A 13414-nucleotide genomic window follows, 5' to 3' on the forward strand; every position below is an offset into this window, starting at 1 on the left:
AACTTTTTTGAATGGTATCTTCATGATGGTCTTCCATATTTGCTGGTTTCTGTGCGTGTGGTGTGAAGTTTTTATGGCAGCATAACTTCATAACCAATCATAGATGACGAAAAGGCAATGACATTATTCGAAGCATAGCTTAATTATTTCAGTTTGTTTATTTCAGTAGTGCATTACGCTGCACCGCAATTCGATTATTTTCCTACGTCTATCAATATATCAGAAACAGCGACGTATGGCGATGTAATATGGAGTTGTAACGCAACAGATGAAGATGACCCTTCAACACCAGAAGGACAACTCAGATTTGAATTCTCCACTAGGGGTAAGTTCATTGCTTATTCTACGCAATGATACCATTTCTGCTCATGCTTTCTGTTGGATGGTCCACATGTGCTTACCTATGCTTACTTAACTGTTTAGCATAAAAATGATATATCAAGATTTTTCGAAAAGTAACACAGCGAAGACCACGCAATTATGTCTTTATCATTATAGGGATCTTTTCACCAAATATAAGCTTTGCAAAAGCAGCCTTTTTAAAAATTCCTTGTCAAAAAAATATAATGTCGAAAGCAATAACTATAATTTCTCCTCTATTATTGAACCAATGCTCAGTAAGATTACAATTTTCTTCACAAATCATTCAAATTCCCCTGGCCCATCACCAAATATTACCTCTCCGGTTTCAGCTTATCTCCATGGTTAATGTTGTCAGCTAGGGAAAACACATTGTAAAACATTGGCTATCTATTAGGGGACTGGAGGTGGTTTGGCATAAAATCCTCTAAACCTCTAAATTCAGAGGTCATTTTTTCAACCATTGGGCATTGGTTCAATTATAGAGGAGAAATTACTGTAGATACTTTCGACATTATATTTTTTTATGAAGAAAAATTCTAAACTGAAAAGTGTTATAGTTTTTTTCGACCCGATATAAATATATATATATTTGTCGGTATGTAGGTTTATTATAAAATTAGGGCAATCTTTATCTATTTTCGCAACATTTTATCCGGCTTTAAGCAGAGACCGGTTGCTGTTAGGCCAATATTCTGTGCTGACTTAAACATATCATTTTAATACATAGTTTAAAAACCATGCTTTCACGCCCAGTTAAATTCAACCTGATTATATAATTCCTGTTGTAGTAAATCAGCCGAAATGGTTTCTGGACAGCAGAAATTGTGACATGTATGTTTTTACGGGATTAAATTATGAAGGCCAGCAGACTTACGCATTACGCATTATCGTAAAGGATTTACATCCAACCTCGCCACAAACAACAACAGGGACACTGACCATACACATCACTGATGTTAATGATAATACTCCGGTAGGTATATCAGACTTGGGGCCTATTAACAAAAAGAGGGAATAGCTGCTAATAATGTTTCGCCAAAATGTTGTTTCGATTTACGGTTCGGATCGTTAGTACTTGGTTAATTTTTATAATTAATTTCAAAATGAGATTGATTAATCAGTCAAATTACAGCATCTTTCGATCTTTTGTTTCGGATATAGGCCTAAATATTTTTTTTTAAATATGCTTTAAGTTTACATTTTGTTCCGAATCGTCATTATCTTGTTGAATTTTCTGTTTTCGTAATTTAGATTTCATTTTTTTGTTTTCCAAAACTATACTTATTATTTTCTGAATTTGTATTTAATTTAGCCTGTTATATGTTTTTGAATTATCATATTTGGGGATATATTGAGCCATGACCTATACATGTATACGTAATCAAAAATATTGTGGAAATAGAACCAATCTAATTTCCAAAAGTTATGAAAATAGCTAAGGTAGATCCCAAATAAGAGTACAATGCTAATTGTATTAATTTTAGACATGTGAGAGATATTATCCAGTTATATTAGTATCTGAAGATGAACAAGTTGGCAGAGAGATAACCAGAGTAGTCTGTACCGATAATGACAGAGACATATCTACGAATGGAAAGGTTATGTTCAAAGTGGCAGGTAATATTGTATTGGACGGGTTTTACCTTTTCTTTTGCTAGTCGTGATTGCTGAGGATTGGGCTTTTATAAAGGAATTTATGATTATGATTAGTAAACTCATTACCTCTTCCTCTCCTAAGTCGAATGTGAATGCACTTTGTAAAAGATAGCTACTGTAGTATGAATTCAATCAGTGATGACGGTAAGTAAAATATATCTTTTCAATAAGTAAGAAGGTATTGTGGGGATATATACATTTCTTCTTCCGAGTTTACTACTATTACTATATTACAATTATTAAGTTTAACGATTCTGTCAGATTCAAACAGTGATGAAGTGAAGGAAACCTTTGAAGTCACTAATAACAATGGTTCTGTAAATCTCAAGAAACAACTGGATTATGAGAGAGTGAAGTTTTATGTATTAACAATAGATGTTTATGATAATGGTGGATCAAATTCTCTAACAACAAGTATAACATATAATATACAAGTTAAAGATATAGATGATAATAAACCAACCTGGTCAACCAACCCATTGACTGTCTGTAAGTACACAGCATAATTTGATGTTTACTAAAACTAAACGATTGCCAGATTATTTCCAAAATAAGGAATTGATAGTGTATCCATATAGCTATATATTGTTAAATCTAACTTGAAATAGATTACAATTACGTATTCTGGAATTTCTTCGTCTCAATTGTAATCTTACAAGTTTTCTACAGTCGCATTTTGGTGACGGTTTTTTCAATCAATTACAGATTGTCACGCGAAACCCGTGATTTTGAAACCGTTTTGAACCTCTTTGGGTTTCGCTACAGTGGCGGAATTTTGCTAGGAGGGCGAGATAATATTTAAGCAATGAACGATGGACCCACTGCAGTTACGGTGATATGAATACATTGGGCAAGGTCCCAAATTGAATGAGCTACCGAAGGCAGTCATGATAAATTTGGCATCTTGACCAACTGCATTGGGTCCATCGTTCATTGCTTATATTTCCACTGTCTAATGTATTCTTTTCATGAAGTTTCCGATTGATAAATTATATTTAAAAAAGATTGCCGTTACAAAAATTAGGCCTCAACAGCAGCCATAATGCTCAGGAATGTGACCAGTGGCGGAATTTTGCTAGGAAGGCGAGATAATATTAATGTATATCGGCATGTAAGTGAAAGTCGTTTATTCCAGCCGTTTATGAGTCAACTGCTCTAGGAACTGGGGTATTTACTCTCACTGCTATTGATGCAGATAAACCATTGACATCTGCCAGTACAATAACATATGGTATCAAAACACCAGCTGTACCTGATTGGTTTGGTGTTGTCAGTCAGACAGGTACAACTTTATCTATTTTGTTTCGTCTTAAGGATAATTGAAGCGGGGAGGGGGGCGGTCTGCAAAGAGTACCTGCATCGACAATAATTAACAAGAGAGAACGATAGACAATTATAGTTCGAAGCAATGAATCAATGTAAAGGTAAATTGAATTAATTTATCTATTGCTTAAACTTCAATATGTTGCAGACTACTGTATCGGCATCAGACGAATGTTATTTATCAGTGAAATAAATTCATCTGTCACTAATACTGAGCTCAATAACATGTACTAATATCAGTGGATACCTAATATTTTCTCTTCCGTGCGACTTAGGTATGCTTAGACATTTTGTCGAAGAGCATTGCTAATTTTGCTTATAATGTGTGAAAGATATCGGTTTCATAACGTTTATCATGGGATGTGAAGTTATATTCCCCTCCTCTAAACTATATTTCCTTTTAGGCTTGGTATATGTAAAGGGAATTCTGAATTGTAGAATTGCTACGAGGTTACGAATAGAAGTGTATGCCTATTCTTCTGATAAAATCAATGATATAAGTGTTTTAGTGGTTGATATTAGATTAACAGATGATAGTACCACAACATTTCGACAAGTGAGTATTTTAACAATAAAGAATATCTCTATATATCCACATACAGTGTATCGCTTGTAACTGAGACCACTGAAATGAACTGAAATGAAATTTACTGCTTGAGGTAATACAGACGGACACACCCTGTAAGTGTAACCCATAGGACCTTGGTTTATTGTCCCATTCGAACGACTACAAGCTTTTTTCCATGTTAGTACCTCTGTTCTGTGACACTGGCTGTTAAAAATCAGAAGGTTTATCGTCGACATATTTGTCTGTATACAATCTTGAACTAACTGTCTCGATGCATCACTCCAGACACAATATTGCCAGCATTGCTTTTTATGGGCGTTTGTGCAGCGTCTGTGGACACATGCCTTAACTTACTATGTACTACTCTTAGCCCGACAAATCTGACCCTACCCATTTCTTGGTAAAAGTCAGATAGGATATCGGAACTGGGTTTAGGGCCACTCATATAATGTCAAGAGCATCATATGGCAGAAATTTTTGTGTCTGTACAAAGCTGCAACATATGGAGTCGATTAGGATATTGCCAGAAATTGTATAATGTCCCTGTGGCCCACACGGTACCACAATACAGTCATAGAGTATGTTTTTCAAAAGTTCTGCCAAATTGGGCTTTTGTCATGGTGAAAATGAACGACCCAAAAATGTGTCGGAGCAACTCTCCTGAAAATTGATATTATATATGTCTGACCCTTAACCCAGTTAATTTGTCGGATTAGTACTAATCTATGAAAATACATTACTTTTCAGATCGGTAATGCATCTTACTCCGGAGCTAGTTGTAAGTAGAACAAACATCATTATGTGTAAAGTTATTGTCTTCACCACTGTCCGTACGTCTAAATTTACTATGGTTCGATTTTGATGAAACTGGGTATGCCTATGCAATTTTGATGATATCGAGGGCTATTTCGATGATTGCGAACTTTCGACGAAAGATTATTGCATTTATCTCTTAGAGAGAAACTACAGTTTTGGCCCGACCTGTTGAGACTTGGTATTAGTTATTGCCGTTGTAACAAATTTCTTTGTATGTAATAGAGTACACTTTTGTAGTTTAAGCTGAAATGACCAATTTCGGCGACAGTTCGATTAAATAAAAAGTTAATTTTTTAGGTGTAAATAATGATTTCGCGCCACAATTTGCACACTTCCCTACATCTATATATGTACCAGAAACAGCAACGTTAGGTGATAATATATGGAGTTGTAACGCAACATACGGAGGTTTACAATCAAAAGCAGCTGAACAGTTTCGGTTTCGGCTTGCTGAACAATGTAAGATTTATTCAGTTTTATTTACGGAACCTAAACCAAAACCTAATCCACCTGTGAATGAATATCTCCTTGAAGAAGTTAATAACTTTCAAAGTGTTGGAACACTGTCTTCGTGTGGCAGTGGAATAGCTTAATCGGTAGTGAGTCTGATTGTCGTCTGCTAAGCGATTAGGTGCCGTGAGTTCAAATCCTCCTCAATTTATGAAAATGTCCAGTGTCGGCTCTCATCTCCTGTATACCTAATCCAAGATGACAATTATATTCTAGCTATTGAAACAATTTTAATCAAGTCAAGTTTAAATTTCAATTGAAAAACACAAAATCTATTCCAAACCCCCCACGGTATTAAACAACAACTGTTTTCATCTATTGACATAACATTCAACCCTCTTTGCTATTACAGATGATGACTGGTCCTTAGACAGCAAATATTGTGCATTGTATGTCAACACCAGATTAGATTATGAAGCACGAACCAGTTACACGTTAAGAGTTACCGCTAATGACATTCATTCATCCACACCAACAACAACAACAGGGACACTGACCATACACATCACTGATGTTAATGATAATACTCCGGTAGATCTATGTCTAATTTGTTTAATATAATTAAACTCGGTGTTTATATTTTCAAAAAACTGGCAAAAGTTAAAGATTTATTAAACTTTTGGTTTGTGCTCCGTTCGAAACACGTGGAAGATAATGCTATCCTTAAAGAACAAATCATCAGATTATGAATAGAATGAAGTTGTACTCGTCTTACTTTGCTGCGTTTAATTTGGGCCATGTCATGCTATGTAGTAACAAATGAAATTTGTTTTGCCAAAACACTGACAATGGCTTCAATCTTTTTAATTTACCTTTTTGTTAATGTACATGTTTATTTAAGGAATGTTCTGAAACCTCAAGAGTTTTATTCGTACCGGAAGATACACCAATCAATGCACTGATAGCCACGGCAGTGTGTACAGATGCTGATAGTTATGGAGGAATATTTTTTAATGTCTCAGGTGTGAATATAAAAAATTGCCCATAGGCAAAATAAAAGAGTAATATTGTGTAGCAAGGGTTTCATTTACATGTTCAGTCTTGAGTGTAGAATTTATATTCCAATTAAACGAAATAAGAAATAGAAAAAAACATAAATTTGGCATAATTATGTGGTTTCCAGAGCACTTTTTCATTACAGGTTTGGTCTTGATTGTAGGTTAAATACCACACGGTTGCATAAAAATGCATTTAATCTGTAAATTTTTATTAAGATTCAAACAGTGTTGAAGTGAAGGAAACCTTTGAAGTCAACAAGGACAAAGGTTCTGTACATCTCAAGAAACAACTGGATTATGAGAGAGTGAAGTTTTATGTATTAACAATAGATGTTTATGATAATGGTGGATCAAATTCTCTAACAAGTATAACATATAATATACAAGTTAAAGATATAGATGATAATAAACCAACCTGGCCAATAATCCATTTAACTGTGTGTAAGTATAACCAACAAGAACGATAGTAGAGAAACGTCAATATCATAAAACAAAGATTAAAATTACATAGTATATTCCATCTAAAACGAAATATTACATACAAATCTATAAAACATTATATTAAAAACAACTTTGGGTCAACAATTTGATTTTTATCGTCAAAAAGATCAATGTATTTTTTTCTGACCCACGAGAATTTAAAAACACCGTGCTTTCATATGATTTCAAAATTTGTAAATGCTCCGAATACTTAGTAACTAAAACATAAAAGTTCTAGCTGTAGAAAAGTCCACAAATGACATGTTTTACCTAAAAAGTGTGATGTTTACGGAAGCGTCCCGGGGCCATAATAAATAAAAAAAAATATTGTATTCTATTATCATTTAATTGAAGTAAATATTTCTCACAATTATGATAATGACCAGTATTTTTCGATTGCTGTCTGATATTTATTTCAGTTAATCCAGAAACAGATCTAAAATGACTATTTTGTACATTTTGTTTCAGATGTTCAAGAATCAGCTGCTCTTGGAACTGGGGTGTTTACTCTCACTGCTATTGATGCAGATAAACCATTGACAGCTGCCAGTACAATAACATATGGTATCAAAACACCAGCTGTACCAGATTGGTTCGGTATCGACAGTCAGACAGGTAAAACTACTCCATTCATTTTTTCAATTGGACTAGGTCGGTGGTGGGATTAGGATTGGTTATTTGTTCTTAAAAATGTCTATTGATTTTAGGTTTGGGTTATGTGAAGGGGGTCCTTAACACTAAAACAACACCCAGGTTGAGAATGGTAGTGTATGCTTATTCTTCTAATAAAACCAATGATATTAGTATGTTATTGGTTGATATTGAAATAATATATTCTTATAGCGCTATAAGAGTTTTGTTGTAATGCAGAACTCCCGGATGACTAACTACTGCTTAAAGATTGCAAAGCACAATAGTTTATCTGAACAATTAACATTAATTTAAAGTCTATCAGGTGGAACGTATAACAGATATGCCCACTATGATCCGGATCGGTAGCCGCGGTGGCTCAGTGAGTTAGACGCTTGCTCGCTAACCTGAAGTTCCAGGGTTCAACCCCGACATAGGTTTCCACCTGTCAGCACCCAGGTAAGAGAGACTGGCATGGAGATAGCGTCTATTCGTTCGGATAGGACAATAAATTGAGGCCCCGTGTGCTACAGGCTGTGCACGTTAAAGATCCCTCAACAGATGGAACTCGAAAAAGATCATGCCGCTGTCCTGTGTTGCACGTCTTTAGTAGCCCATATGATATGGATCGCAATTGAGATATTTCTTAAAAAGCTGAATTTAATCAAAACAAGTTGATGTACATTAACATATACCTTTCAGTTTGATACTACTTCCGACAAAATATCACCTACTTCTGCTGTATATGTTGGTACAACTAATTCTGAAGCTAGTAGTAGGTTTCTTGTCATATTGATTTGTATAATATTGCTATATGACAAAAAGTATGTGCAAAAAGTTTATGATTATAATATACATTATTGTTACAATATTAAGATATTTTAACCGTGATATATATCATGAAATTTTTATAATATAGAATTAATACAAATAAAACCATTTTCTTTATGCATGAAATAACAGGTACCCGCAAACCCAATTTAAATGGTTTGGGGTTTGTGAAAGGTCTTGGTTCAACTTTAGTTGTTGTTCTTATCATTATACTGGTAGTAGTCTTTATCTACAAGTACAGAAACAGGAATAATAGTGAGAGAAAACAAGAACGGTACGTTACAATTGTAATACATTGTCTTTTTAGACCTAGTGCAGCGTAAAAAAGCGCAAACAATTTTGCGTTGTAAACTTACCATACTAAATATGTTTTTCAATTTCCTTGTAAATGTAATTTTTTTCTTTCTTTTCTTTAGTATTGCTGTAACAAATATTGGAACTGATATTGGAGTCGCACGGGGTAGGTGTACACCTTTTAGCATTTAGATAGATAGATAAATGAATAATATTTCAATACCTTTCCAACTTCAGTAGGTACGACTATTTCGTCTTGCGATTTGTTTTTCAGTTTTTCAGTTACATAGTGCTTTGACGGCGTCAAAATCTCTGAGCTATTCTAGCTTACGGAAACAAACGAACATTGGCAAAGGTTGAGCGGAATGAGCTGTGCATAGACAAAGAAGGACTGAATGATAGTGACTAACCACTGTATACACATATATTTCGAGGTTTATACAGACAGAGTTTTATTAACTATTGTTAAAGGGGGATGAAAGCTGACACCGGTCAACTCTCGGAAGCACTGGCACAGGCATGAAAATTTTCTTATTTTCTTAGAATTCGCTTAGTAGACAACAATCCGTTTCACTGTCACTTTATCTGACATCGTCTGATCTATGTCTCCCGTAAACTTCAAGGGTTGCTCATTTGCCATGGTTTCAATCGGATGTTAATATTCTTATATATTTTAAAAGTTGCTCCATATCTTTATTAGAAGATGCACAATATGAAGAACTGTCGGTGTTGAGTAATGTTAATCGCATTAATAAAAGGAGAACAAACAATTCTTAGACAGTCGAAAACGTAAGTAAAAAATGCTGTAACCAACCGTGTAAAACGGATCCCATTTTCTGAAAAAAATAATACTTTCACGATCATAGATTTTATGTAATATTTTTTCAATAGTCGTATTTCCAAAATTATACATCGAAAACGTAAGTAAAAAATGCTGTAACCAACCGTGTAAAACGGATCCCATTTTCTGAAAAAAATAATACTTTCACGATCATAGATTTTATGTAATATTTTTTCAATAGTCGTATTTCCAAAATTATACATGCAAAAACCTCAAAAGGGAGGGAGAAAGAGGATTTGTAAGACAAAATAGCACGGACTACATTCGCTAGCATAAAATTAATTACTGGATTTATATTTTATATGGAATTTTAGTTAACATTTGATATTTACTTTGAGATTGATATAAGGGTTAGCAGTATTACAGGAGAGTCTTATGTTATAAATCTTGGAATCAAAGTTTTAAACTACAATGATAATAGACCAGTACTGAAAGATGTTCCTCCATCTTTGACACTGTTTGAAAATGCACCCATTGGATTTAAAATCAGTACATGCAGCGCGAATGATAACGATAGAGATGGTGTTGATTTTACCATTATAAACTCGTGTAAGCATATCTCCAGGCGCTAGATCTAAGTGTTGATATCATAAAATTCCTAATATTTTTACTGTGTTTTACTGAATTTAGTTATATATATATTCGCAACAAAAGTCGATGAAAGACCCACTTAACTACACATCACTATCTGTTCTAGTTGCAACGTTCTCATATCAAAAAGGAATGAAACAAAATGATATGAGTTACCTTTTGCTCGACCAATCTCATACACGTAGATTCTTTAAACAATCTTACGAATTTGTTCCTCTGTCTTTCTTTCTAAATGTGCGAGCCCAGTAGGTATTTTATACTCTACAACATAATAAATTTATATGTAGTAAGCGATATTTAAGGGTAGAGATCACATTAAATAACGGAACTTATTTTCATTTGTATAGATAATTGTGTTCCGTTATTCCGTTAGCCTCAATATGATTGAACTATTGAAACTAGTGTAAAGGAACTGCCAGCTTTTGAAAGTTTTTAGAATTTCCTCTGATGTTATTCTAACTATTCTTGATCCACTATCTTCAGCATCATCAGACGCTAGTTTTTGGTATTTGGATAGAAAGAACTGTGATCTCTATCTAATTGGTGAACCTGATTATGAAAAGATGAGGTCCTATACTATAACTATTCAAGCTGTTGACACTGGAGCACCACCATTAACTTCTGATCCAGAGTCTATGGTAATTAGTTTCGCTGATGTCAATGACAATTATCCGGTAGGTGAAAAAATAGATGAACTGGTATTGAAACTAATGTCTTTGTCTTGAAAGTATAAGTTTAATTATTCTAGGTATGTACTCAGTATTATAAAGTGTAAGTTTAATTATTCTAGGTATGAACTCTGTATTATAAAGTGTAAGTTTAAATATTTTTAGGTATGTCCTCAGTATTATAAAGTGTAAGTTTAATTATTCTGTGTTTGTCCTCAGTATTATAAAGTGTAAGTTTAATTATTGTAGGTTTGTCCTCAGTATTATAAAGTGCAAGTTTAATTATTCTAGGTATGTCCTCAGTATTATAAAGTGTAAGTTTAATTAATCTAGGTATGCCCCCATTATTATAAAGTATAAGTTTAATTATTCTAGGTATGTCCTCAGTATTATAAAGTGTAAGTTCAATTATTCTAGGTATGCCCTCAGTATTATAAAGTATAAGTTTAATTATTCTAGGTATGTCCTCAGTATTATAAAGTATAAGTTTAAATATTCTAGGTATGTACTCAGTATTATAAAGTATAAGTTTAATTATTCTGTGTATGTACTCAGTATTATAAAGTGTAAGTTTAATTATTCTAGGTATGAACTCAGTATTATAAAGTGTAAGTTTAAATATTTTTAGGTATGTCCTCAGTATTATAAAGTGTAAGTTTAATTATTCTGTGTATGTACTCAGTATTATAAAGTGTAAGTTTAAATATTTTTAGGTATGTCCTCAGTATTATAAAGTGTAAGTTTAATTATTCTGTGTATGTACTCAGTATTATAAAGTGTAAGTTTAATTATTCTAGGTATGTCCTCAGTATTATAAAGTGTAAGTTTAATTATCATAGGTATGTCCTCAGTATTATAAAGTGTAAGTTTAATTATTGTAGGTATGTACTCAGTATCATAAAGTATAAGTTTAATTATTCTAGGTATGTTCTCAGTATTATAAAGTGTAAGTTTAATTATTCTAGGTATGTCCTCAGTATTATAAAGTGTAAGTTTAATTATTATAGGTATGTCCTCAGTATTATAAAGTGTAAGTTTAATTATTCTAGGTATGTCCTCAGTATTATAAAGTGTAAGTTTAATTATCATAGGTATGTCCTCAGTATTATAAAGTGTAAGTTTAATTATTGTAGGTATGTACTCAGTATCATAAAGTATAAGTTTAATTATTCTAGGTATGTTCTCAGTATTATAAAGTGTAAGTTTAATTATTCTAGGTATGTCCTCAGTATTATAAAGTGTAAGTTTAATTATTATAGGTATGTCCTCAGTATTATTAAGTGTAAGTTTAATTATTCTAGGTATGTACTCAGTATTATAAAGTGTAAGTTTAATTATTCTAGGTATGTCCTCTGTATTATAAAGTGTAAGTTTAATTATTCTAGGTATGTACTTAGTATTATAAAGTGTAAGTTTAATTATTCTAGTTTTGTCCTCAGTATTATAAAATATAAGTTTGATTATTCTAGGTATGTCCTCAGTATTATACAGTGTAAGTTTAATTATTCTAGGTATGTACTCTTTATTATAAAGTGTAAGTTTAAATATTCTAGGTATGTCCTCAGTATTATAAAACATTGGTACATTGTTAGGTTGTCTTCGAGATTTTATTTTCGATTAAAACTGTTATAGGTTTGTTATATTGACCTGATTTTGAGATGAAATTACTATCACTGTTATCACATGCAATTCGTTGATTCTCTTTTGTTCTAGAGGTTCAAGAACCCAGCGCCGTTGACCAACCAAACATGGATGATGGGTTTGTGATAGGGCTAGGTATCGGAATCGGTTCTATCTTAGTTGTTGTTAGTATCATTGTACTGGTGCTCATCGTTATATATAAGTACAGAAACAGGAATCATAGTGAGAGAGGTCAAACTGAACGGACTTCGCAGATGTAAGTTTGAACGATTATCATTGTAACGTTCAAAAAGCTTGAACTGCTTTGCGTTCTGCGCTTAATGCAATAGATATTACGATTTCATTCTGTGAAAACGATTTCCGTAAATTGAAATTTTGAGTGATTATACGTTAAAGTTGCTCGTTATTTTTTCAGGTATGCTACAACGGATATGGGAGCCGTACAGGGTAAGTTTCTTTGCTTCATCTTTATATACGTTTGGAGAGCAGCTTCATGACAATAACCATAAAAACTATATTAAGTACGTACCCTCATTGAAAGAACATACTTGCCGGCCACATCCGCCTCAGTGTGCACTTCGATAAGATATTTGTAACGTCTCCATATATTATGTCTAATACTTGTTATTTAGAAGAACCAATATATGAAGAGTTAGTGGTACCTAATGAAAATAACGTGAACGACGCTTCAACGCAAACAGTCAATGATGAGGAACCTTACTCTGATTATGATGTAATACAACAAGAACTATAAGTTTCCGAGAAAGAGAATAATAACATTGTATAAAAATAGATTAGAATGGTTTGTTCCTCAGAGAGTTATTATTAGGCCCCGTCTTTAAAAAATTATAGTTTGGAAAACGCTACTATGTGAATAAATGTAAAACTTTGTTATTTGTCTATGTGTAAATATATCGTACAATTTATGGATATAACAACAATTGTAACTGTGATATCTGTTCTGAAAAGTAATCAAATAGGTATTAAACTGAAATTTTTATTCAAATGAAATACTTACGATGCTAGGCACCACTTACTTGTTAAGTTATTGTATATATTATATTTTAATAAATCAGTGTTTTTATGGAGTCATGGATTCTTATTGAGCATGCAGTGAGATCAGTTTTCTTTATCAAAATACCAAATATTGACTTATCGTGATCTGATCATCTGGTGCTGAAGACGTCATAAGATGTCTTAATAA

General features: G+C 33.0%; 1 protein-coding gene across 1 annotated transcript in view; it reads left to right on the forward strand.

The window, feature by feature from the left end:
- The window catches only part of LOTGIDRAFT_159914 (hypothetical protein), a gene marked incomplete at both ends in the record, with an annotated part of 15709 nt that extends 2745 nt beyond the window's left edge, over nucleotides 1-12964 (forward strand). Inside the window, 28 exons of the mRNA XM_009054603.1 lie at nucleotides 167-325; nucleotides 1152-1336; nucleotides 1848-1980; nucleotides 2281-2508; nucleotides 3155-3301; nucleotides 3747-3898; nucleotides 4658-4688; nucleotides 5024-5185; nucleotides 5589-5767; nucleotides 6078-6198; nucleotides 6451-6675; nucleotides 7183-7329; nucleotides 8308-8449; nucleotides 8592-8635; nucleotides 10385-10575; nucleotides 10735-10757; nucleotides 10819-10860; nucleotides 11029-11070; nucleotides 11283-11366; nucleotides 11451-11492; nucleotides 11535-11576; nucleotides 11619-11660; nucleotides 11703-11767; nucleotides 11829-11870; nucleotides 12039-12080; nucleotides 12283-12466; nucleotides 12626-12657; nucleotides 12843-12964. Coding sequence (XP_009052851.1) covers nucleotides 167-325; nucleotides 1152-1336; nucleotides 1848-1980; nucleotides 2281-2508; nucleotides 3155-3301; nucleotides 3747-3898; nucleotides 4658-4688; nucleotides 5024-5185; nucleotides 5589-5767; nucleotides 6078-6198; nucleotides 6451-6675; nucleotides 7183-7329; nucleotides 8308-8449; nucleotides 8592-8635; nucleotides 10385-10575; nucleotides 10735-10757; nucleotides 10819-10860; nucleotides 11029-11070; nucleotides 11283-11366; nucleotides 11451-11492; nucleotides 11535-11576; nucleotides 11619-11660; nucleotides 11703-11767; nucleotides 11829-11870; nucleotides 12039-12080; nucleotides 12283-12466; nucleotides 12626-12657; nucleotides 12843-12964 — 3050 coding nt within the window. The remainder of the gene's footprint in view (nucleotides 1-166; nucleotides 326-1151; nucleotides 1337-1847; nucleotides 1981-2280; nucleotides 2509-3154; nucleotides 3302-3746; nucleotides 3899-4657; nucleotides 4689-5023; nucleotides 5186-5588; nucleotides 5768-6077; nucleotides 6199-6450; nucleotides 6676-7182; nucleotides 7330-8307; nucleotides 8450-8591; nucleotides 8636-10384; nucleotides 10576-10734; nucleotides 10758-10818; nucleotides 10861-11028; nucleotides 11071-11282; nucleotides 11367-11450; nucleotides 11493-11534; nucleotides 11577-11618; nucleotides 11661-11702; nucleotides 11768-11828; nucleotides 11871-12038; nucleotides 12081-12282; nucleotides 12467-12625; nucleotides 12658-12842) is intronic.
- Between the last annotated feature and the right edge of the window lie 450 nt (nucleotides 12965-13414).

This window comes from Lottia gigantea (genome assembly GCF_000327385.1).
Source record: "Lottia gigantea unplaced genomic scaffold LOTGIsca_22, whole genome shotgun sequence".
Lineage (NCBI taxonomy): Eukaryota > Metazoa > Mollusca > Gastropoda > Lottiidae > Lottia > Lottia gigantea.